Consider the following 26,667-nt stretch of genomic DNA (forward strand, 5'->3'; position numbering starts at 1 on the left):
GTCTCCGTTTGTCTGAGGCAATACCCATTCAGTGACTTAAAGCTAGGTAAGAAATGAGGCAAAAGATGGCCTAGTTTGCCTACTCAAAAAAAAAAAAAATCAAATTGGTAGGGGAAGACCTTCAGGGTTCCTGGACAGAAGAGAAACAATTGCTATTTATACTCACTCTGAACCATCAGAACACAAAGAATGACCAAGGAAGGCTTGGGCTGGGACCTATTATTATTATTATTGGCCAATCAGTGAGAGCCAGAGTGATTTGGGTTTAGGCCCATCTAGTATCTCCCAATGACCTTTATAAATGAAACTACACAGCACAAAAGAGTTAATTGTCCAACTTTAAAAAAAAGATAGAATAAATAAGTAGGGAAGAGGAAAAAATCTAACCCCCAAACCCCAAGATATCTTGCAAGGTTTTAACTATTAAAATTACTATTTCTTTGGGCAGAGCACTCACCTGTAAGGATATGTTTCTCAATGTGGACAGAGGGCAAGGAAAGAGGGGAGGGAGGGAGAAAGGAAGGAAGGAAGGAAGGAAGGAAGGAAGGAAGGAAGGAAGGAAGGAAGGAAGGAAGGAAGGAAGGAAGGAAGGAAGGAAGGAAGGAAGCAAGCAAGCAAGCAAGCAAGCACTGTCCAACTGGAACTGGCCAGTTGGGTCCCCAATGGGCAGCTACTACTACTCACAGATTGTTGTTTAACCAATGACATCAGGAGGGTTTTTTCTTGACTTAAAAGTCTTAGACAAAACAATGGATGAGGTGGTTAGAAAGAAAAGAGTGAAGTAAGACATAGGGGTTGGGGTTTTCTTGAAATGGTGGTCTAGGAAATGGTGGCCACTAATCAGCTGAAGGCAGAACATTCTCTGGGGCAAGAGTCCTTAACTTTTCCTGTGTCAGGGACCTATTTGGCACTCCCGTGAAGTCTATGGATCCCTTCGGAGAAAAATATTTTTAAATGTATAAAATAAAATACAAAGGATTTTATATATGTATATACAACTGGTCACCAATTTCACAGAAAGACATATGTATATGTATGTATTTATGTATATATGTGTGTAAATATATATATGTGGTTTAAATATAGCTATCAAAAAAATTTAAGTTCATAAAACCCAGGTTAACCACCTCTGCTCTAGAAAATTAAGTGGGTGCTTTATATTACTATGGAATGAATCTGGACAACATAGATACTTTCTTTAGGAAATTTAGAACTATCAAATGTTGAGGAATAATTTTTTTTCTTAATGATTTGGATAATGCAGGGAAAGCAAATACCCTTGAGCAGACCTGGCCTGGAAGGCTAGAATTAAGTTCACAAATATGAAATACTATGCAATAAACATACAGGTGTTATATGCAGCCCAGGGCTCCCTGGATACAGGCTTTCCTTAGCCACACTCAGGTTTACAATACTACTAGTGTACTTATCTGAAAAAGAAAAAGAGAAAGGGTTGCTTATAATTTTAAAATTCTGTTATTTATTCTTCATTTTTAAATGACTTCAGAGTAACTAGAAAAAGCTACAACAAAAAAGGCACATATGTTAGAAAGGAAGGAAGGAAGGAAAAAAGAAAAGAAGACTAAAAAAATACTGGGTTCATATTTTTGTTTGAGCATCCAAAGGGAAATATCCATTTTTTATTATCATGTATTGCTTTATTCCTTCTTCCAGTAGAATCTTCAGAGTAGTGGCTTTCTTTAAAATTCTGGAAATGACCTTTTAGGCAATAAGAAAAGTAATTCTGTTTAAAAGTGCAGAGACAGCTATTGAGACTAAATTTAAAGGTTAAAATGGACGGAGCTCCTTGTCCAGCAAATAACTCTATAGTTATAATCTCAATTAAAGTCATCCTTCTAAAATCGAAGTGCCCTGCAAAAGACTTCAAAGACTGTTAGGAACATAAGTGAAATTAGTTCAGTAAATAAAATATATTGTTTTATAAGATATTTAAGATATGGCTGATTCTCTATGGGGGTGGTAAGCTTATAAGAGCAACTGGTCACCAATTTCATAGAAAGACTTAGTATGACAATAGAACAAGTTATGTTACCTCTCTCTTGTCTTTGGAAAGGCATTTAAAATGATTGTCTGCATTTTGATGAAAATGATGACGAAATCTTTAAGTACAATGGAAACTAAACTAGGGGCAATGCTCATTCCCTAAATGAATATTTTATGTCTGCACAAACAGCTGTTGGAACACAACAGAAATTCATAAACAAGCTGTTTGCAAATTTTACTGACAGCTGTTTTGGGTGATTTTTGTCAACAGAATTGCTTGTGCTGCACATCCCAGTATCCTTTGCTAGCCCCATCCCCTTCAAGAATAAGGCCAGCTTGCTTTAGTCACGTTGGTGGGGATTTATGGCTTGATGCTTAGGCATTGCTAGAGCTTCTCAACACAAAATGTCAGTGAGCCTGTTATAAATTGCTTCTGGCATTCCTACTCTATCTTTTATTTGGCTGGGAGTATTTCCACCTGAAAGTGATAAATTCCTGCTATAACTGCTTTATGTGGTTCAGTAATTACACAGTACAAGGGGAAAAGGGGGGGGGGGGGTTCCTCCAAAAAGTATCTTTTTAAAAATAGCAAGCAATAAAAAGCAGTGCAATGGGTTGAACTCTAGAGTGTTATTGAACAAAAAACAATGACCAGTGAAATATCTGTGTCAGACTGAATTTGATAAATGATCAGGAAATATAGGAGATACCAAAACCTTTTAAGGAACTGCTAGAGGGATATATTAATACAACTATGTCCTTATACTTTTTTTCTCCTTTGTCTAGTGACTTTTTGCTACTAGGAGAAAGATCCAAGCAGGTTCCTGAAGAAATGGAGTTTAAAAATCCCCTACAAAAATACCTCTGCTAGGCGAAATACATCTAGTTTAGGTCATTTTTCAGGAAATTCAGGTCTACTTGACATTTGGGGTTGTGTCTATATGCACAGACCAGACTGCAGCATGGCACAACTGGTCAGTGTGGTGTGTGGCAGCCAATCAACTTGATTGATACAGATGTACACAGATGTATTGATCATGTGGTGAACCAAATTAATCATGAAGACAGACAGAGATGGAGTATACTGACTGGTTCTGCCGTGCCAGTCCAATTGTTTTGCTGCATGTATTGATATTGCTGAGAACAGAACAGACAGACACTGTATGTATGCATGTATAGCCACATACTATATATATAGTGTGTTTGTGATATATTATATATACATATACATATATATATAGTGTGTATACATGTATGTATCTATATACCTACACACATACATATACACAGATGTATATGCATATATGTATGTATACATACATAAAATAAATTGAAATTTACCTTCAAATACATGCTTGCATATTATACATATATAACATGCAACTAATAAATAACATACATAAAATGTACATACAAATATATACACATAATATGTATTTAAATGGCTGGATTTTTTATTCTTTTATTCTTTCTTTCTTTATTCTTTTTATTTCTTTATTCTTTTATTCTTTTGGCTAATGACAAAATATTTGAGATTTTTTTAAATTACAGAGCTCTATTAACTGGATTATTTCAAATGATAGTGCCATTTCACTGCCTATTAAGAATATTAGTGAAATGAGTCTAATAAATAAAAAGTATCACTTTACAAACATAGTGATATATGCCAAAGTATATATGGATGGGTATATATATATATATATATATATATATATATATATATATATAAGGCATGTGTTGGGTGGATGCTGAAGGTTTCATCATTAGCTATTACTTTCTTAGCAGGGCACTGAAACATGGCATTATAGAGTGTCAAAACTCAGAGGGACTCCAAGAGCATCCGATGCCAACATGTCTCCAACCCACTCCTTGGCTATTTTATATACCATTTAGACAAACACACACACACTGGTTTTTTTTGGTCTAGACCTATTATTTAATCATAAGGATGCTGGTATGGAAGGTTCCTCTATTGATGAAGATTAGTACATTCTCCAAAAAGTATAATTGGAGAGAGGTGCCCTGGGCACTAAGTCAAGTGACTTTCCCATAGTCAATTGATAAACATTGATTAATTGATTAATAAATATCAGTCACTGCTGGAGGTAAAAGGTTCAATATGAATCAGCCTCTTCCCTCAAGGAACTTACGTGAATACAAAGTAAATATTTACAAGGTACTTTTTTTAGAGGGGAGCTGGAAAAGAGTAGGAAAGGGTCTCATACAGGATGTTGTATTTGAACTGTTTTCTTTTTTTGTTTGTTTGTTTCTTTTTGCAGGGCAATGAGGGTTAAGTGACTTGCCCAGGGTCACACAACTAGTAAGTATTAAGTGTCTGAGGCTGGATTTGAACTCAGGTCCTCCTGAATCCAGGACCAGTGCTCTATCCACTGAGCCACCTAGCTGCCCCTTGAGCTAAGTTTTGAAGGAAACCAAGGGCTCTGAGAGGCAGAGAGGAGGAGGCAGTGCATTCCAGGAATGGGGGCCAGTCTATACTGTACAAAGGCACTGAGAGAGGTGATAGATGGATGCTACCTGTGAGGAAGATCAGACAGGCCAAATTGGCTAGACTAGGAAGGGTGTGCACGGGAGTAAGGCGTAATGAGCATGAAAAGGCAAGCTGGAACGAGGTTGATTTTAGATGCCAAATGGAGAAGTTTGCATTTGCTCCTATAGGCAATAGGGCACCACTGCAGCTTTTTTGAGCAAAGGTAATGATGTGTTTGTTCCTCTGGCTTTAGTAAAATCACTTTGGGTAGCTGTATGGAGGAAGGATTAGGAAAGGGAAGATTTAAAGGATGAAGACCCATTAGGAGGCTACTGTAATAGTTCAGAAGAGAGGGGATGAGGACCTGAACTAAGAATGGGAACTATGTAAGTAGAGAGAAAAACACTCATGAAAGATATGGTACAAGTAGGATCAATAGAGTTGATTGGCTATTTGGAGTGAGGTAGAATGGAGTCAAGGATGACTCTGAGGTTGTGATTCTGGGTAACTAAGAATAGTGGTGCTGTTGACTGATATCATGAGTTGTGTTTTGGACACATTGAGTCTGAGATGTCTACAGGATGTCTAATAAGTGCTCGATGATGTGAGACTGGGGATCTGGATGATACAGAGATTTGGGAATCATTTGTGTAGAGATGGTAACTGAACCAATGGAAATTAATGAAGGCATCAAAAGAGAAAATTATATAAAGAAAAAAGAAGAGGGTTTAAGACATATCCTTGGGATCTATACCCAGATAGGGGGTGGGCTATGGATGAGAAAGAAAAGTCAGACAGGTAATAGGAAAACCAAAAGAAATCAGTGGTACAACAATCCAGAGAAGGGAGACTATTCAGTTGGAGAGGGTGGCCAACAGTATCAAATACTACAAGGAAGTCAAGAAGGATGAAGATAAAAAACGTCATTGGATATGGCCATTAAGGGAGATGAAGAGAATAGTTTGAGTTGAGTAGAGGTTGGAAGTATGTTTGCAAAGGGATGAGAAATGAATGAGAGGAGAGGAAGTGAGGGTAGATTGCCTATTCTAGGAGACTGACAGTGGAAAGGGGACATATTGGAGTTGTGTCTATGTGTACAAACCAGGATATAATATGTCACAACTGGTCAATGTGTGGTCTGCAACAGCCATTCAACGTGATTGATACAGATGTGCACAGGTATATTGATCATGTGGAGAACCAAATTAATCATTAAGACAATGAGAGATGGATTGTACTGACTGCTTTTGCTATGCCAGTCAGGTTGTTTTGAGGGTATGGCAATGTTAAATGGGGATTTTTTTAATGGGGGGAAACCCATGTGTTGGAGCACCAGGCCTGGAGTCAGGAAGACCTGAGTTCAAATCCATCCTCACACACTTACTAGCTGTGTGACCTTGGGCAAGTCACTTAACCTTGTTTGCCTTGGTTCCCTCATCTGCAAAATGAGCTGGAGAAGGAAACAGTAAACCACTCCAGTACCTTTGCCAAGAAAACCCCAAATAGGGTCATGAAGAGTCAGACAGGACTGAAATGACTGAACAACATGTTTAATGTACTGTGTTAGGCACTGAAGGTGATAGAAAGAATAGGATCACTAATTTAGAGCTAAACTGGGATTTGAACCCAAATCCTTTAATATGGTTTCTACCGTATCATCCTGCTTCTTAAGAGTAAAATAATTGATGTCTTCGTCAAGTTTTTCATTTAAATTGTAATTTTTCCAATGACAAGCATTTATTTTCTTTCCCTCCTCTCCTACTGCCCCCTACAACACACTGAAACAAATAAAAAACCGAAAATGCTTATGACAGGTATGCACAGTCAAACAAAACAAATTCCCACATTGGCCATGTCCAAAAATGTATGTTTCATTTTGCATATTGAGTACACCCCTGCTTTGTCAGGAGGCCTGGGTAGCATGTCTCATCACTAGTCTTCCAGAATAGATGGCATTTGGTCATTTTGTTGATCAGAGTATGTCCTCAAAGAGTTTCTACTTCAGTAGGGTCTCCATGAAATAGAGTGGTGACATATAAAAGGGTTTTGAAGCAGTCATTCTTGATCAATCCCTGTGATATTTCTGAAGAGTTTCGGGCCATTCACAGAAGCTAGGTGAAAGTGTTTTTTGGTTTTGTTTTATGTTTTAAGAATCCAAAACACATAAGATTTATTGAAAACTATGAGAAAACCAGATTTTTATTTGAAATAAAACAGTCAACAACTTCCAATATTTTCCTGGTAGACTATTGTTCTCATCACTAGTTATCAACAAAGCCATAAGTTCCAGAAACAAATTAACAAGTGAAGCATATGTATGTATTTTAATACTTCTTATTCCCTCCTTCCCAACCTTTTAAGGGAAAGAGAGTGGGTCAATCTTAGCTTCTGAAGGCTAATCTGGGAAGACGAGGTATCGGGAGAATTGAAGAGGATGGACAACATCTAAGTGTATGCAGGGCATTGTAGTAGGAGTCAGGTTGTATAAACAATATAACCTCCAGCAGAAGGTTATAATACTGACCCAGATGGTTCTAATACAAAGAGGTACCAAACAACAAGCTTTATGAAGTCTAAGAAGGAGATGTTACCTAAAAAGGAAAATGGGAATGGTTTTATGGAAGAGACAGCACTTGAGTTGGGCATTAAAAGATGGAGGGGGGTAGCTAGGTGTCGAAGTGGATAGATAGAGCACCAGGCCTGGATTCAGGAGGACCTGAGTTCAAATCCGGCCTCAGACACTTAACACTTACTAACTGTGGGACCCTGGGCAAGTCACTTAACCCAAATTGCCTCACCAAAAAAAAAAAAAAAAAAGATGGAGAGGAAATCAGCATGGGTAGGAGGGGAGGGAGGACATTTCAGTTATAAGGTGCACCATGAGCAAAAAGGAGAGGTAACAAAGCGCAGGGACAGTGGAGGGGGCACTTCATCATAGAGAACAGACCTTTTTGTCTGTAGCAGAGAAGTTTCAAAATAAGGCTAATTAGGCAGAACGGTGGCAGATTATGGAAGGCTTTGAATTCCAGGAAAGGAGAGATGCTTTTTATTTAGTAGGTAATATGGAGCCACTTAATGTAGTGATGGGTGGAGGAGGGAGGTGGATCAGGGATAGCAACATTGGTAGCTGCTCCTACAATCTGGGTAGCATAAGAGTTATTAGCTTCTGGGTAGCCAGGGCCCTGGAATCTCAGGCCCCAAAGCATATGATGCTCTAAAAGCCAAGGTCGTGATACTCAATCCACATTTCATTTGACCTTAAAAATGTGGGGACTTCACTGTTTTTATGGAAGTGACTTTCAAACTGTATTATCTCCGGTGCTTCCAAGGATTCCTTGCATTCACCCTTCATCAAAATGGCACACATCGTAAATTTCCCTTTTGGAAAGGGAGCTGGTCTTCAAGGCTGAGAAGGCAGGAGCAGAATAGGAGAAAAAGAAACTCTACTATTCTCCATTCATAGAATATGGTTTACCATATAAAGCACCAGTCAAACCTATAAGTGCTATATAAATATTAGTTATCATCATGGTTATTATTGTTATTGTTGATGAATGAAAAAGTATTTCAGTGCTTACCATAGTCTTTGCCCTCAAGGAATTTAACATTCTAAGGAAGGAAGTGGAAGCCAGAGTGGAACTTTGGGCTTGACAGTTACAGGGACAGTTACATAGGGAATTGATACACCCTCTCCAAGAACAATGGCAGAATTGATTTGATCGTGGTTCTAGGTCCCAGAACCGTCACCATGGAGAGGAAGGGAGGAAAGTAGACAGGTGTATGTTTCATTCTAAAGTGGCCTACTGATAAATGGATTGGGAATCAACCCTTGCACTGGATTCCTGACTGGAGAGATGAGAGAGGAAAGAGAAACAACTGAGGAATCATAAAGGCTGAAAGACATGTATGACTGGCAGAATAAGAAGAAGAGGATATGAAATTGCATATTAGAATCCTTATACATGGTTTTTCAAACCTAGCACTTCTTAAGTGGTTGGTAGGATGGAGAAGGAAACCACAAGGGTTAGAAAGATCAGAAGATACTTCCTTTTTCTCCTGGACTGTGGCATTATAAATATTGAAAAGAATAAAGCTTCAATTAAATTGGGCAAGCAATTGCCCTTCAGTTGTTTTACTTTGTTTGTTACTCTCCTTCCCTGCAGGTCTTAAATCAAAATTATTAACAATTAAATTATGCCTTAATTAATTTTGCAAGATAAAAGAGTTACATTTTATAATAGCAGACCACTCAGATGTAGCTAAAACAATCATTTGTTGACCTAGAGGTCATATTGAAATATTCTCATTCACACCTAATCTGTTAGTCTCTAAGTATTTACTCGTCCCTGGGATAGAGACATAAGTAAAAGGCCGGTATCATAAGAAGTCGATATTGAATCTGGGTGATATGGGAAATACCAACTGAATAGTAATAATAAGTCTCATTTATATAGAATATGCACATCTGGGTACGTAATACAATTGTTCAATTGGTATTCTTAACATATCAATCTGATCACACCACATCCTTACTCACAAATCTTTGGTAGCTGCCTTCAGCATCAAGTAGAAAATCCTTTGCTTAGAATTTATAACCCACACTGCATCAGACCCCCTATTCAATAAACTCCAATGGCTTCCCATTACCTCCAAGATCAAATATAAAACCCTCCTTTTGGCTTTTTTTTTTTTTTTTTTTTTTGCCAGGCAATGGGGGTTAAGTGACTTGCCCAGGGTCACACAGCTAATAAGTGTCAAGTGTCTGAGGCTGGATTTGAACCCCGGTACTCCTGAATCCACTGCGCCACCTAGCCGCCCCTCCTTTTGGCTTTTAAAGACCTTCATCACTTTCCCCGTTACTACCTTTCCAACCTTCTTATACCTTACTCCCCTCCAACTACCCGATCCAGTGATACTGGCTTCTTGGATCTTCCTTACACTGATTCCATTCATTTTCTGTTTTACTTTGTAAAGTTCTACTGATGTGTTTTGCTTTTATGTGACAAATATTTATAGATTATGCCTCCTTTGTGAGAGGATAATAGTTAAGTAAAATGAATAAAACCAGGGACAGCTAGGTGGCGCAGTGAATAGAGCACTGGCCCTGTATTCAGGAGGACCTGAGTTCAAATCCGGCCTCAGACACTTAACATTTACTAGCTGTGTGACCCTGGGCAAGTCACTTAACCCCAAGTGCCTCACCAAAAAAAAAAAAAAAAAGAATAATACCCAAAGTGCCCACATCATTTCATGTCTATCCCATCTTTTCACCTATCTTTTTAAAAATGGACATAAATTTATTGTCTCTTCTTCCCTCCCACCCACTACCTCAATGAGGAAAAAAAGAAAAGAAAAAAATTCTTATTAGGACTATGCAGAGTCAAGCAAAACACATTACCTCAATAACTGCATAGAAAACTATGTCTCATTTTGCATCCTTCACTTCTTTTTAATGGATACCATGATTCATTATCAATGGTCCTCTGGAATCATCAGTGGTCGCTGAATTGATCGTAGTTCTTACAGCTTTCAAAGTTGTTTGTTTTTAAAGTGTTGTTATTGCTATGATGTAAATTCTTTTGGGTCTGCTCATTGTATTCTTCATTCGTTTATGAAAGCCATCAATATGGTTCCTTTTTTTTTAATCAGTGAAGTTATAGTATAAATTTTTCTGCTGGTTCTGCTCGCTTCCTTCTGCATCAGTTCATATGTATCTTTATGTGTCTTTTTGAAATCATCCATTTCTTCATTTCTTAGGGAGCAGTAGCTTTCCATCACATTCATATCCTGAAACTTGCTCACCCACCCCTGGAAGCATCATCTCCTGCCTCCTGCCATTCCTGGCTTCTTTGATGAAATCTTACCATCTGTCTTTCCTGGTCTTCCTTAATTCTAATGTCTTCCCTTTGTGATTATCTACAATTTATCCCACAAATAGCTCCTTTGTAAATAGTGGTTTTCATGTTGTCTTCCCCTACCCCTTACACTGTGGGCTCCTTTGGGCCTTTTTTAGTACCCCTAGCACTTAACACAGTGCCTGGCACATAGTAGGTGCTTAATAAATATTGACAGATTGACTTAATCTACTTACCTTTCCGGTATGTGTTATTTCGCATCATTTACTCTTTTTTTTTGGGGGGGGGCAATGAGGGTTAAGTGACTTGCCCAGGGTCACACGGCTAGTAAGTATCAAGTTTCTGAGGTCAGATTTGAACTCAGGTCCTCCTGAATCCAAGGCCGGTGCTTTATCTACTGCACCACCTAGCCGCCCCCCTCATGCACTCTTTATACTGGTCAAAATGGTTGACTGGTTATGGTTTGTACTCTAGCTTTCTTCAAAGCCCTATTCAAGGACTGCCTTATAGCTGACATCTTCCTCATTGTCTCTGGCCATTAGCGCTCCCTTATTCTTGAAATTACTTTATATTACTGTCCATTTACTTATCTGTGTACATGTGGTATCTTCCCAATAGTCTATAACTTTAATTTTTCTTTTCTATTTGCATCAGCAGGCACAGTCCCTTAAACACAATAGTTACTTAAATAGCAGGTTAAAGTTTACAAAAGGGTGAGACAAGTGGTCAAAATATTAGTAACCCCATTTTAAAGATCAGCAAACTGAGGTTTATAGTGGACCACTGACTTGCTCTTGTTCACAGAGGTAGCAGCCAAGATTCAGATCCAGGTTGACTGACTTCCACAAGCCTTGTACTCTTTTTAATGTGCCTAATACCTTTACGGCTGAGAGGGGCAATACGGTGGATAGGATGTGGGAGATGGAGTCGGGAAGATCTAAGTTTTTGAATCCTGCCTCAAGTAACTGTGTGGCCCTGGACAAGTCACTTAACTTCTCTCTCAGATTTAGTTTCTTCATGTGAAATATGGAAATAATAATAGTCCCAACCTCATGGGTTGTTGTGAAGCTCAAATGAGCTAATATATATACAAAACTTTAAGTGTGATGTTGGAGAAGAAAATGGCAAACCACTCCAATATCCTGGCCAAGAACACTCCATAAATGGGGTCACGAAGAGTAGGACGCAACTAAACAACTTAAGAACAACAACAAAATAGTAGCAATTATTGTAATTACTACACTTCTATAGCAGGCTGCCTCTCCTAGGAACTACCCCGGCCACCTTAATTAATGCAGTTAATTAAATTAATTAGTTAATGCAGAATCAATGCAGTTTCGAAAAACTGCTTTGCTCATAACCAGGGAGGACATTTGACAATGGAAAGATCAGGAACCATATCCCAGGAGATTCCATGCCCATTTCAGACTTCTGAAATCCATGCACTCTTCAAGGACACCCAGGAATTTCCCATTACAGGTGAACAAAAGTGTCTCAGTTAGGAGTGAAGTGAGAAGTCAGCATATTGTTGTTTTCTTCTGCTGGCTCCTTGGGAATGATCCCATAAAGCATCATTTCTGTTTTTAAAGGACTGAATTTCCCAGCATTTCAAACAAGCTCTTCCTTGTGTTGTAGCAACATGTGACAGGGGTTATCAAATAAAGTCTTGGCAGAAGGAAGTAGAGGGCAGCAGGACAGAAGGGTGAGAATTCCAGGGAGCCCCAGCTGTTATTATGTTTTTTGTTAATATACTTTAAAATGTTTGTTCCTCTCACTTCTAGGTAAGCTATGCCTTAGTGCTCAAAGAACATCAGTAGTTACAGTTACAGGGTTTTGGAGAAACCCAGCAATAAACAACAAAAAATCCTTTGTCAATTAAAAAATGCCAACTTGTGAAATTTTCAACCTACTTTGGTATGCTTAATTGGTGTTTGAATCATCATGGCATCACAAAGCTGGGAGGGGCCCTGGAGATCTGCTCTCCCGATGCCTTGATTTGATTAATGAGAAACCTGACTTTCAGTTTTCTCAACTGTAAAACGAGATGGTAGGATTATAGCTGGAAGGGAGCTCGGAAATTATTTTGGGGATGAGGAAATGGAAGCTAAGTGACTCATCCAGTCATTTGGCCAGTAACTCAAAGACCTTAGATTTGATAGAAAGGTCTTTGGCATTCAAAGCTGGCTCCTTCCTACCTGTCCTTTATGTTTCATCTCCTTGAACATGACCTTCAATCTGTCCAGCACCTTTCCCATGAACTGTTTTTTTTTTTTTTTAATTTTTATTTTTTGCAGGACAATGGGGGTTAAGTGACTTGCCCAGGGTCACACAGCTAGTAATTGTCAAGTGTCTGAGGCTGGATTTGAACTCAGGTCCTCCTGAATCCAGGGCTGGTGCTTTATCCACTGTACCACCTAGCAGCCCCCTCCCATGAACTGTTAATACTCAAATCCTTTCCTTCAAAATTCAGATCAAATCCCACCTACTCCAGGAGGTCTTTCTTGATTTTTCCCTAGAAAATACCTTCTCCTCTCTGATCTTCATGATGTAAAAATAAAGACAAAAACCAAAACCAAGAGAAAAAAACCCTCCCACTTACTTTTTCAAACAGATTCTCAAATCTTCAAAGCTTTTATTGGGTCTTTGGCCCCCAGAAAGTAGGAGGTCAATCAATTGACCTATCTGTCTGTCTACCATCTGTAATTCTCTCTATCTAAAAACTATATATAATTATAACATTACATATGATATATAACATATAAGAATATATTTACACTATATAATAATATATAGTGTTTATACAGCATTATATGTTATATACATCGCTATATATTAGAATGTACATTAAATTCAAAACACATATAAATATAGTAAAATCAATAGAATAGAATAAATAATATATATACATACACACACACACACACACACACACATATATATATATATACATACACACATACATACATACACATTTTTTTAAAGGGATATTTAAATATAAGTCCTGGAAGGAATAATAATAGCTCACATTTATATAACATTTTAAGTTGAAAAAACCCTGGGAAGTAGGTGCTCTTGTTACCTTTATTTTGCAAATGAGGAAACTGAGGCTAAGCAACTTGTCTAGGGTTCACATAGCTAGTGGGTGTCTGAGGAAGGATGTGGACTCAGGTCTTCCTGACTACAAGTATAGATCTCTGTTAATTTTTTTTTTTTTGACACCTATGGGATCCTTCACCCCAGAGGATTATAAAGGTCATTGGGTCTGATGTCCTCGTCAGTTTTGACAGAGGTGGACTCTATGGCCTGGACAAGGGAAGTTAATTGTGCAGGGTTTTATAACTAGTAAGTATCAGGACCCAACTAGGACCCAACACCTCTGGGTCTAAAGCTAGTGAGTGAGTGTGCTTTCCTCTAAGATCATTTTACTTGGAGTCAGGTTTCTCTGAAACTCTGTTAACTGTTGATGAGCTTTGAGTACAGGGCATAGCTCACTTGGAAATAAGACTACCTTTGTGAGAGGGAGTTCACTTCCCATCTCCCAGAAAGTTGCCCACTTCCTGATGAAGAGGTGACAACACAGGTGCTGAATACATTTTGGGACATAGCCAATGTGTGGATTTTTTTGCATGATTAAGTTTGTTATAAGGAAAGAGGCTTTGGTTTTTGTTTTTAATGGGAAAGAGGGGGTGGGGATTTGGGGGTGATGAAGAGAATTAGTGATAGTGATGCCAAAAATTTTTAAAGTGTTATTGAAGCACTTAGAAAAAATAATCATAGAAGAGGGGAAAACTAGGTAGTATAGCAATGAGTGCTTGGCCCGGAGTCCGGAAGACCTGAGTTCAAATGAAGCACCATACACTTACTATCTGTGTGACCCTGGGCAAGTCACTTAATCTGCTTGCCTCAATCAATAAACATTTATTAAGCACCTACTATGTGCCAGGACCTATGCTAAGCCCTTGGTATACAGAAAGAGGCAAAAGATAACCCCTGCCCTTCCTCATCTGTAAAATGGAAATACGAATAGAACCTGCCTCTCAGGGTTATGATGAAATGAAATAACTGTAAAGCACTTGGCAAATAGAAAGTACTATATAAATGTGAGCTGTTATTATATTAACCAATTTTTTTTTTTGGTGAGGCAATTGGGGTTAAGTGACTTGCCCAGGATCACACAGATAGTAAGTGTCAAGTGTCTAAGGTTGGATTTGAACTCAGGTCCTCCTGACATCAGGGCCAGTGCTCTAGCCACCTAGCTGCCTCCTATTACTTTAACTATTAAGTGAACAGAAAGAAGTTCACAGGGAGACACTGGCAGGACAGCTTTAAAAGGAGAATGCTAAATTAATTATATGGAGGTGCCAAAGTCCAAGGGAAGTTTTAAGTTTATTAAAAATCAAGGGGGGGGGGCAGCTAGGTGGCGCAGTGTATAGAGCACTGGCCCTGGAGTCAGGAGGACCTGAGTTCAAATCTATCTGGCCTCAGACACTTAACATGTACTAGCTGTGTGACCCTGGGCAAGTCATTTAACCCTCACTGCCCCCCCCCCCACCTCCCCTTTAAGGATTACACGTTTAATTAAGCTTATTTTAAAAAATTCCAGAACTGCACTAAGAGTTTTGGGACACCATCATATAACAAATCCATCACAAAATTTTAAGAATATGAAAGCTTATTAAAATTTAGAACTGCATGAAGACTTACAAATCCAGCCATAAAGTCTTTTTTGTTGTTGTTGTTGTTTTTGCAGGGCAATGAGGGTTAAGTGACTTGCCCAGGGTCACACAGCTAGTTAAGTGTCAAGTGTCTGAGGCTGGATTTGAACTCAGGTCCTCCTGAATCCAAGGCCAGTGCTTTATCCACTGCACCACCTAGCTGCCCAAGTCTTAAAGTTTATTAAAGCTTAATTAAAGATTGGTTACTTTAGTCAAGCTTACTAAAATTCAAACTTGTACTAAGAATTTTGGGCCATAAAGTTTTAAGTATATTAAAGCTTAATTAAAGATTACACACTTTAGTTAAGCATATTAAAATTTGGAACTGAACTAATTATTTTGGGACACCCTTGTATAACAAAACTCAGCAACAAAGTTTTAGGTGTATTGCAGCTTAAAGATGATACACTTTAGTTAAGCTTATTAAAATTTAGGACTGAACTGAGTTTTGGGACCCTCCTGTATAACAAAATTCGGTCACAAAGTTTTAATTACATTAAAGGTTAATTCAAGATTATATACTAAGCTAATTAAAATTAGGAACTGCACTAAGAGTTTTGGGACACACTTGTATAACAAATTCAGCCACCAAGTTTTAAGTGTATTAATGGTTAATTCAAGATAACATTTTTTTTTTTTTAGTGAGGCAATTGGGGTTAAGTAACTTGCCCAGGGTCACACAGCTAGTAAGTGTTAAGTGTCTGAGGCTGGATTTGAACTCAGGTACTCCTGACTCCAAGTCCAGTGCTCTATCCACTGCGCCATCTAGCTGCCCCTTCAAGATAACATTTTAATTAAGTTTATTAAAATTAGGAACGGCACAGAGACGTGTTGGGACACCTGTAGAAAACGAGATTCAGCCACAAAGTTTTCGACGTCTTCAATCTTAATTAAAGATGGTTCATGTTATTAGCATTTAGGGCTGGTTTAGGACTTTTGGGCGGTGGCCCAGAGTTTCTAGGTCTCATATACAACGCTGTGTAAGCGGCCCTGGGTCAATTTCAGGTTAACCACTAGGCGCGCGCGGGTACCCGGCGCAGGGATCCCCGGGGATAGGTACTGGGATCTGCAAGGATCGCGGGGGCGGGGTCGGCCTCAGCCCCCGGCCCGCCCTCCCTGGCCCCACCCCCGGCGGCTTTTCCCGCGCTCCGTGTCCCGCCACGCCCCCGCGCGCGCGCGCGCGGCTGCTAGCACTTGGCGGGATTCCGGGCGGGGCCCGGGAAGTTTGCAGCGGCCTGAGAAGTTTCCTTGGCCCGGCGCGGGGGCGCGGGGATGCAGCGCGAGCCGCCTCTGAGGGTCCGTTCCGGGAACCAGCCGTGGCCGGAGCCCGCTATGCAGCCAGCCGGAGGAGGGGGCAGCGGGGCCGGAGCGTGGGCCCACAGCCGCGCGGCGCTGGAGCAGCTGGAGACGCAGCTACGCTGCTCGCGCTGGTAACTAACGCCAGCCCCTTCCCTCTCCCCTTCCCCTGCCCGGCTCTGGGGCGGGGGGCCCTGAGCCCCTCCCCTGATTGACCCCCTCCCCCCGGGAGCAGAGCCGCCCGGACCTCGGCCCCGGCCAGCGCGCCCGCCGGGCCCCCTCTCCCCCGGGCCCCCTAAAGAAACTTGCACTGGGGACGGCTCGTTCAGGTCCTTCATTTACTGGCGGTGCCGGATCGCTTTTCCTTTGACCCGAAACCAGAATGCACGTGTACACGCGGCAGAGGCGGCCACTGCCTTTTGTACAGCCCCAGTGCCTTTAGTTGGCCGTCACGAATGAATGAAAAAGGAGCCGGCGGGGAGGGAGAAAGGCCTTGGCAAAGCTGGCGAAGAACGCGGGGGTCTCCCCCTCTGTGGGTGTGCAGCCATTGGATAGGCCAGGGGGCGGGGTTTAACCCCAGGGGTGGTGGTTGGGGAAGGAAGCCCCCAGTGTTTCTCTTCTGCTGATGTTTACTGGGGGCCTTGCGTTTGATTGGGAGTCATCCCTCCCTTGGGCTTGTTCCTAACCTTAGGGTCAGAGTAAATCAATCAACCAATCGTTTTAGGTTAGAATAAATGTAAAGCGAGTTTTTAAAGGATAACAATCAATATAATAATATAATATAATGATTCGATATAATATAACCAATATCAGTAATCAATATAATAATACGATAATTAGCAGCAAATCAATATAAAAATAGTAGCAGTAACCTTTTCTGTGCCTGTCTGTCTATTCATGGAGGTTTTGTGGTTGAATTTGTGCATCTTTTTTGGCCATTCAGATGGGGTTGAGGTCCGTGCTGTTTTTGTTTGCTTGGTATCTTATCGCTTGAACTATCTTTCTTTTGGGGCTTATGAATCTCTTTTGTTTCTCTTTAGCCCAAACTTATCCTTTCATTCTGACTGTTGTTTGGCCTTCATTCTTGAAGAGGACAGGTGATGTCATGACTTGCACTGAATTGGATTTAAGGGAGGGAGGGCTGTGCATAGTCCAACCTCACTCTCCAGAGCCATCTGGGTCCAGTGGCAAGATCGATGGATAGATAATGGGGATAGGGAGGGAGGTAGGGAGGTAGGGAGGTAGATAGATAGATAGATAGATAGATAGATAGATAGATAGATAGATAGATAGATAGATAGATAGATCCATCAGGACGACTGGATATAGCCCCGGATGTTTAAGGCAATTGAGGTTAAGTGACTTGCCCAGGTTCACACAGCTAGCAGGTGTCTGAGATGAGATTTGAACTTGGGTCCTTCTAATTTTTTTTTTTTTAGTGAGGCAATTGGGGTTAAGTGACTTGCCCAGGGTCACACAGCTTGTAAGTGTTAAGTGTCTGAGGTTGGACTTGAACTCAGGTTTTCCTGAATCCAGGGCGGGTGCTCTATCCACTGGGCCACCTGGGTCCTTCTAAACTTAAGAGTTAGTGCTCTAATCCACCTGGTCACTTAGCTGCCCCCATTCATCCTGCCTATGGAGAGCTGGAACATCTTATTTTTGTTTTGTGCCTGGACCATTGGTCAAGCACTATGATTGACTAGAGGACCCTTCTGTCTGGTTTTTCCTCCTATAGTTGCACAACTGAAAATAAATTATAAAGGAACAGCAAATAATTATATTTATTTGCTGTCCCATTATATTTTATTTTATGAAAATATAAATTTAATAATGAACAATAAATATAAAAATAATAATAAATATAATAATTAAATCTAATGTAGGTTGCTGTGTTTTTTATTCATGCATTTTGATTTTTTAGGTAAAAACTATTCAGCACAAAAAATTGTTGCACTGAAACAGAGAGGCTTTGTTTGTTTGTTTGAAATGAGGATGATTTCACTTGTTTTTTTTTTCCCCTTGGCAGGTTTAGTTAATGTTAGTTATGCTTAAATTTGCATGGAAAGATGAGGATTTTGACTCTGCCAACTGAGAATTGGAAACTAAAAACCTGACAGTATTAGATGCGGTGCTAATTGGAGAGAAAATAGTTATTTAGAACACAGACACACACTTGTCTCTCTTTTCTGTGTATGTTGGGGGTGGGGGGGAGAGCAGTTAAGTGTGTGTTTAATGGTAGTTTCACTTAAAATCCTGAAATTTCCTTTTAGCCTGTGTCATCCTTTGCCTATTACATCTTTTACTGGAATGTAGAAAGGAAAGGACTTTAAAAACTTTCTAGTGCCACTCCCTTATTTTATAAAATAAGAAGCTGAGGCCAAGAGGTGAAGACTTGCTTGCCAGAGGTCACACAGGTAGATAGTTATAGCTATATATGTATAGATTAGATAGATAGATATACAAATGTAGATATAGATATATACATATATATACAAATAGATATAGATATAGATACAGATATAGATAGACAAATTGAAAAATGATCAAGATAGAGCTACAACTTAGATAAATTGCTTAGTGTGTGTGCTAGGCACACGGTGTTAATATAAATTCAAGCAAGACATGAATGTGTGATGGAATATTACTGTTCTCTAAGAAATGAAGATGATGACCATAGAGATGAATAGAGATATTGACATAACCAAATGCAGTCAACAAACATTTATTAAGCACTTAAAGTGGAAAGGCACTGTGTGGTTCAGTAGATAGAGTGCCAGGCCTGAAATCAGGAAGACTCATCTTCCCGAGTTTAAATCTGGCCTCAGACACGTACTTGCTGTTGTTTTGGTGTCATAGGGGAAGGGAAGGTAGGTGCCTTTAAATAGCACCTACTATGTGCCAGGCATCATGCTTAAACCTTCATTTGATCCTCACAACAACCTTAAGAGATGGATGCAGTTATTATCCCCATCATGTAGGCTTGACACCTAGGGCTCTTGATTTCAGATCCATATCATGCTGCACCTGACAGAACTGAAGGCCTAAAGTAAAGCTAATTAGGTGAAAGGTGAAATCACCTAAAGTCCAGGAGAAGGACCCCCTCTCTCCCCTTGCCCATTTGAGATTCTGGAAATGAATATGCAACCCAAGCCCCGCCTGGAGAAAATGATTAAGTGGCAAAATGTTATCTCCACTGAAGCAGGAATCTGGAGGATATCTTGGAGATATGTAATTTATCTCTGTCGACCCTAAGCACTAATTTGGGAAAGGAGGGGGAAGATGACATGGATTTCGGGAATGGGTCCAAGCTAACTAGACAAGTATGAATATTCCCTAAAGTAGTAGATAGAAATTTCATTCGTTTATTAGACAAATAGATGAGGCAATGGGTAGCTTAGTGGGTGGAGTGCCTGCCCTTGGAGATCTGATACTTTCTGCCTGTCTGAGTGGCCCTGGGCAAATCGTGTACCCCCTCCGACTGGTCATCATAATAACTTCCACTGGCTGCCCAGCAGGGTTCTTGGGAAGCTCTGAGATGGTGTCTATAAAGTACTTTGTAAGCTAATTTAAAGTGTTATATAAATCTCATTTTTTATTATAATGTAAAACCAAATAGGTGTAGAGGAAACTGGAGGAGATTGGGGGAAAAAAGACACATTGTTATTTGGACTCTGATACTGCCTTGGACTAGCCACTTTCTTCTTCACTTTCCTCAAGTGCAGAAGGGGGTGGGAGTTGGCGGGGAGGGAGGGGGGTGGACCAGTTTAGTTTCTAAGGGTTTTTTCCTACTCTAAATCCTATGGTGTTGTTTTTTTTTTTGGTGAGGTAATTGGGGTTAAGTGACTTGCCCAGGGTCACACAGCTAGTAATTGTTAAGTGTCTGAGGTCGGATTTGAACTCAGGTCCTCCTGAATCCAGGGCCAGTGCTCTATCCACTGCGCCACCTAGCTGCCCCTATTCCTATGGTCTTCTAATTTTCATCTTTGATTCCATATTCATCCAGGAACCTCTTCTCGATTAAGTTTTCCAGGGGTATTAACATCAGGAATGAAAGGTTAGCCTTCAGTGAAGTCTTCCATGGGAAATAAGTATGTTTGCTATTTTGAATTGTATATTCTTGGAGTTTAGCTAACAGGAATCAGACTCCCAGGTCTTGAGTTACCCATGATGGAACAATGTGGTCAAACCCTTAAGCAGATTCAGTCCTTTGTCCCTTCTCTCCAAAAGACTTAATGAATGAGAAGGAAAAAAGGACAGAAAAAGATACCCCTCCAATTTCATCATCTCCTGATGGCCAACAGAAAGGAAAAGAGGAGGAGAAATAGGGAGCCCAGATAATTTGCAAACTAGTTAATAGATTTCTGGACCCTTCTAATCAACAAGAATTTACTTGGTACCCTCTGTATACAAGGCTTTGTGCTAGGGGAGGTACAAAGACAATTCCTTGGCTGTATATGCTTAAATTCTACTGGGGAAAAGAGACTCAGTTGGCTACAAAAAGATTATCTTAACAGAGATGTTTCTCTGCTTTGTGCACCTCTGCCTCATTTAAATTCACTTCACTAGAAAGTCAAGCTATCAGCCTTGTGATGTCACTAGTCCTCTTGTTAATATAGTAGGTAGGTGGCGCCTTGTGGATAGAGAGCCTCACCTGGAGTTAGGAAGATCAGAGTTCAAATTTGGCTTCAGGCACTTACAGTGTTGACCCTAGGCAAGTCACTGGACCTCTGTTTGCCTTACTTTCCTCATGTGTAAAAGGGAGCGAATAAGAACGCCTACTTCCTAGGGTTGTTGTGAGTATCAAATAATGATTTGAGGTAATAACAGTAAAGCACTTAACACAGTGACAGGCACATTGTAGGTGGTGTTGCTCAAATGAAGACCCAAATTCTCACTCCTTAAGCTGTTTATGTCTGGCTAATCTATAGTAACTTGGCAGAGATAATTGCTTTTGTTCTTTCTTGCCTTAAAAGCAAGCAAACCAAAACAAGCTAAAACTAATTAAAATGTAAAGAGGTGAAATAGTAATTCTTGAGTTTTAGTTCTCAACCTCTACTGGCATTCACTATGTGTTGGACTCTGCACATTTCAATTCCAAAAACATTTTCTGTGTATGGCGATTGCTTACAGGGGATACTGAGGGCAAAACAGAACAGCCCCTGACCTCAGGGATCTTGCATTCACCTAATCTTATTGAGCTCTTCACACGTATTGCTTCACTTAATCCTTACCAATTCCCTGTGAAATAAATATTGTATCACCATTTTATTGGATCTGTCCTGACACTGTGGCTCCCTGGGCTTAATAAGTGAAGGGTCCAGTTAAGAGTGGCATCCCTGGGACTCCCAGGTATTTGACTCATAGGCCAGTGTTCTGGCATGGGGGTGTTGTAATTAATTCCACGTGCGCCGATTTGTCTGTATGTGGCCTGCTTAAGGGGGCATAATGTGTGCTCAGCCGGGGAGGTAGACTGGATTCTATTGGAAATATTTTAGTCAACAGAAGAGTTTGTATTTTACCTTAAGGGCAAGAGGAAGCCCCTGTCATTCTGGCAGATGTGTAAAAGATAGATTGAAGGGGCGGAAGAGTATTGAGGCAGAAAAGTCATTTAGTTCTTGGGACAGTCTAGGCCAGAGATGATGAGAGCTTGGACTAGGTAGGGTGGATAGAGTGCCTTGCCTGAGTTCAGATCCAACCTCAGACTGCATGACCTTCAGCCAAGTCACCTAACTTCCATTTGCCTCTGTTTCTTTATCTGTCAAATGAGGATTAATAATAGTGTCTGCCTCACAGCTTTGTGGGGATCAAATGAGAAAATTTTTTCAAAGCACTTGGCATAATGCTTTGGGCAGAGAAGATACTATATAAACTCTAGCAATAATAATAATAATAATAATAATAATTTGTATTTTAGAACTAGGGATGGTGCTGTTATGAGAGGTAGAGTCAGTAATGCTTGACAGGACGTTGGATATGGGTAGGTGAAAGAAAGGAGTCAAGGATGACTTTAAGGATGGTGACTATAAGGATGGTAGTGTCTTTCACAGAAATAGGGGAAATTAATTAAGGAGTGGAGAGAATAAGCTCTGTAATAGACATGCTTAGTGTCCATTTAGTGACACATTTAGTGAGAATTGTCCAAGGAGAGAAACTAGAGCTGAGTATGTAGATCTAGAAGTCATCTTGATTGAAACCATGATAGGAGATGAGCTCATGAAGACAAATGACAAAGAATGAGAGTGACAGAAAATAAAATCCTATATATTCTGTTGCTTACAAGAAAAACACCTAAAAAGCAAAGATACACATAGCATAACAATTGGAAACAAAATTTACTGTGTCAGGTAAATCCCCCAAAATAAGAGTTGAAATATTGCTATCAGATAAAGCAAAAATAAAAATTCATAGCTCAAGAAGAAATAAATGAGGAAAGTATTGTATTCTGAAAGGAATTGTAGGCCACAAATCGATATCAATGTTAAACTAATGTTCTAAATGCCCTAGCATTTAAACTCACAAAGGAAAACTTAATTTAATTAGAATGACTTAGACAAAAATACAATAATAGCAGGAGACTTTAATGTCCCTCTCAGTTTTAGACACATCTAACAGGTAAACAAAAGGTAAAATATAAAATTCAACAGATTACTGGAAGAACTAGAGCTAAAAAAAACTTATGATACCTTCTAAATGGGATAGCTAAAGAATATACATATTTCCTGGTGTTATGTGGAACTGTTAGGAAAATTGACAATGTGTTATGGTGCAGATGTTACAAATAAGCCTGAAAAGACAGACTTAGTAATCACTTCATTATAGATCATAATGCTATAAAATTAGTAATTAGTTCAGGGAGATCATGGAGAGTTTAAAAAATAAAGATTATCACTAGTCTTCAACCCTCTTGAAATTTATATTTTTGAAATACTTTGTAACTTTTAAAATGTCCAAGTTTTTTTTTTTAAACCATCTCATTAACTTCCATCCTACTTTGGAGTTTGCCACTTGGAGATTACGTCATTGACTTTATCTGCACAAGTATGGTGATTACAAAGACCAGTATATCACTCATGTATAGCTCCTCCTTAACTAAGGGCAGCAATTGCAGCTAGCTTTACTGCTAGGGAGATGCAGCACGGTCTAATGGGTCGAGTGCTGTGCTTGGAGACAGCAATCCTGGAAATCCTGCCTCTGACCCTTAACGATACTAATAGTACACGTTCCTATAATATGATAAGATTGTTAGGCTCAAATGAAATAATGTATGTGAAGTACTTGGCTTGTCACCTGTTACTGTGATGGTGATGGTGGTAGTAGTGGTGGTATCTGTAAATATTAAATGCTTACTGTGCGCCAGGAATGGGTTGCTTAGTGGGATAGCCAGGCCTGCAGTAAGGAATCCCCAAGTTCAAATCTGGCCTCAGACATTAATTAGCTCTTTGACCTTGGGCAAGTCACTTAACCCTGTTTGCCTCCGTTTCTTCCTCTGTAAAATGGGCTGGAGAAGGAAATGACAGACCGCTCCAGTATCTTTGGCAAGAAAACCCCCAAAAAGGGATAACAAAGAGTTTGACATTTCTGAAAATTGGCAGGAAAAATGTGCCAGGTATTGTGCTAAGCACTGGGGATAAAAGTACAAATAAAAACAAAGATAATCCCTGCCTTCCAGGAGTTCACGATCTAATCAGGGAAGGTAGCACACAGAAAAAGATGTTGAAAAGGTGTGGGAAGGAAGGAAATACCTAGCTTAGGGACATGATGGAGAGTTCCAAAGACCAAAATAAAATCCCAAAGAAAAAGAATAAAAATCCAAAAGAAAAAAAAAACAAACCAAAGGCAGTGTAGTTGGTGGGAAATGGGGAGAAAACTCTGCTGAACCCCCTTTTTAAATAGAAGCCCTGGTTCTTTGCTGTCAGAGGGGAATGATGAGCTGTGAGTACCAGATGTGGTTGGCTGGCTGCAATACAGGACATCTTTTTTTTGACCTTTAATGCAACATAGGCTCCAAAGTGATGTTGACTAATCTACTAGGCCAGATGGCTAGTGATATGATCTATGTCCAGGCCTCCTCGGAAGTTCCAGAGCTGTTTCAAAAATGAGAAAAAGTGAAGTCAGTCCAGCTCTTCCTTTGAGAGGGGACAGACAACACATTAGTAAACATCGAAGAAAAAATAGTTTGTTCCCAAAGGAAGCAGGATTTGACAAGCAGCACGGCAGTGTATAATCCCAGGTTTCATGTAAATTCAGATTGTGACAGCTACTTAGTGAATTATAATAATTAGGTGTGTATTTGCATTTTTGATTGGCTTGAGGTGATTTGGAGAATTTTCCAGTGTTCTTTTGTTTGTCTTTAGAATAACAACATTGAAGACCAGTGTTCATTTTATAGCTTTAAGATGTCTGTTGAGGTGGCTTTTCTGAGTTTTTTGAGTTTTTCTTTTTGGCTTTCTGAGAGGGGTAGGATTCCAGGAGTCACTTTTGAACTTCCTTGGAGCAAGTATTGGGGCAGTGGAAAGACCCCTCAGTTTGGAGTCAGCAAGCATTTATTAAGTGCCTGCTGTATGCTGCCACTTTCCTAAGTGCTGAGAATACAAAAGTAGGTCAATGACACACTAAAGGATGAAAATAACTATGTAATCCTCAAAGGGAAGTCGCCTACACGTGGTTTCATCTCCTTGGTCCGCTTGGTCACGTGCTTGTGTGACCTTAAGTGTCACTTCTGGGCTGCTATTAACTCACCTGTGAAATGAAGGGATTAAACTGAATAGACTTTAACCTTTCCATCCTTAAATCTAGAATTCTCTGACACCTTCAAGAGCTTTTGAGATTCAGAACCTTTCACTTTGATGAAGGATTCTCAGACATGGTACTTGCTTAGTTTCCCTTACTGATGGGAGGATTACTAGAAAATAAATGATTGACAGCAGTTTTCCTTGCCTCTTGCACTTACGGTCATGTTTGTTGCTCTGCTTCATGTGGCTGAGATCATTGTAACTTTTAGATGGATTAGTAAGGTGTTAGCTATAATTCACCCAGGACCTGAGGTGGGGGTTCTTTCTCTTTTAATGCCTTTTCAACTTCAACCTGTGGGTATCTTCCCATTTCTTATTCTCTGGCCCTCTCTCTGAGATATTTGATAGAACTACTCCTGAGGTTGGCATCCTGAATAAATGAATGAATAAGTGAATGAAAAAGCATTTATTAATCATTGACTATGTGCTAAGCTGGATACACACTTCCTAACGTCCATGGGAGATAGCACAGTGTGGATGGAGTACCAGGCTTGAAGCCAGAAGACCTGAGTTCAAATCCATCCTCTGACACATAATGTCTGAATCACCCTGGGCAAGGCATTTTGAAACTTGCTGTTTTCTAAACAACTCCCTAAAATTATAAATTGCAGAGATGGTGCCAACCTACAGTGATTGATAGGGTTCCAGTGGAATCACAACTCCAGTCCCTTATCCCTATGTTCCTAGCACTTTGCTAAAGTGGGGGGTAGTTACAGAAGAAAAGACAATCTTTTTAATGGGGTTGGTTGGTTGTTGTCCATTTAATGGGGTAGACTACAGACACACAAAGGAGAAGGATGGCCTGGTCTAGAACTGGAGCTGAGGAGAAAGGAGTGTGGTAAAATATGAAAGTTTTTAACAGTCGGTTAGGATAACTGAAAGACGCCAGTTTTTCAAGGACCACCCTTTTGGGGAGGAGATGAACAGTCCGCCTGCTGTGCATGTCAGACTGCCTGCCGGGTTTTTGACTTCCGGGGTGGAGAGAACGTGAGTAGGCCTTTTTGCCTGCTTGGCGGGACTCCTGACGGCGCGGCACAGACGGTCTCTCTCCAAAGGTGTCCTTTTTCGGTTTGGTGAGTTTTTATAAGGAATATAGACTAAGCCTAGACTTAAGATGATTTGTATTGTATTTCTATTTTCCTATCCTTCTAATCAACATCACCTTGTGACTACTATACAATAAAGGCTCTATCTAGAAAACCAGAAGCTTCTTCCATTTACTAGTCTGGGAGATAAATTAGGGAAAAGTTAAGTAGGGGAGATTTATGATCTAATATCCAATTTTATTCTCACAGGAGGTTGGGAGGGTGGGAGAGGGAGGGAGGGGATCTTCACTTGGCTGTTGGGGAGTATCTAGAGAATAGCAAATGAAGTAGAGTAGGAATGATGATGACTGGATAAGAAATATTCTAGGAGTCCCATTGCCTGCTCTATCTCTTCTGCTCATTTAATGGAATACAAAAAAAAAAGCCTTGATCCACTTCACTTTAGGCTTTAAGAGGTCATCTAATCCAGTC

General features: G+C 40.0%; 1 protein-coding gene across 1 annotated transcript in view; it reads left to right on the top strand.

Annotated features, from left to right (window-relative positions):
* The first annotated feature begins 16,276 nt into the window (after window positions 1–16,276).
* The window catches only part of BARD1 (BRCA1 associated RING domain 1), a 140,366-nt gene continuing 129,975 nt past the window's right edge, over window positions 16,277–26,667 (top strand). The window contains exon 1 of the mRNA XM_043996068.1: window positions 16,277–16,492. Within this exon, the coding sequence (XP_043852003.1) occupies window positions 16,335–16,492 (158 nt within the window). The 5' untranslated portion in view covers window positions 16,277–16,334. The remainder of the gene's footprint in view (window positions 16,493–26,667) is intronic.

The sequence above is a fragment of the Dromiciops gliroides genome, chromosome 3 (genome assembly GCF_019393635.1).
Source record: "Dromiciops gliroides isolate mDroGli1 chromosome 3, mDroGli1.pri, whole genome shotgun sequence".
Classification (NCBI taxonomy): Eukaryota; Metazoa; Chordata; class Mammalia; order Microbiotheria; family Microbiotheriidae; genus Dromiciops; species Dromiciops gliroides.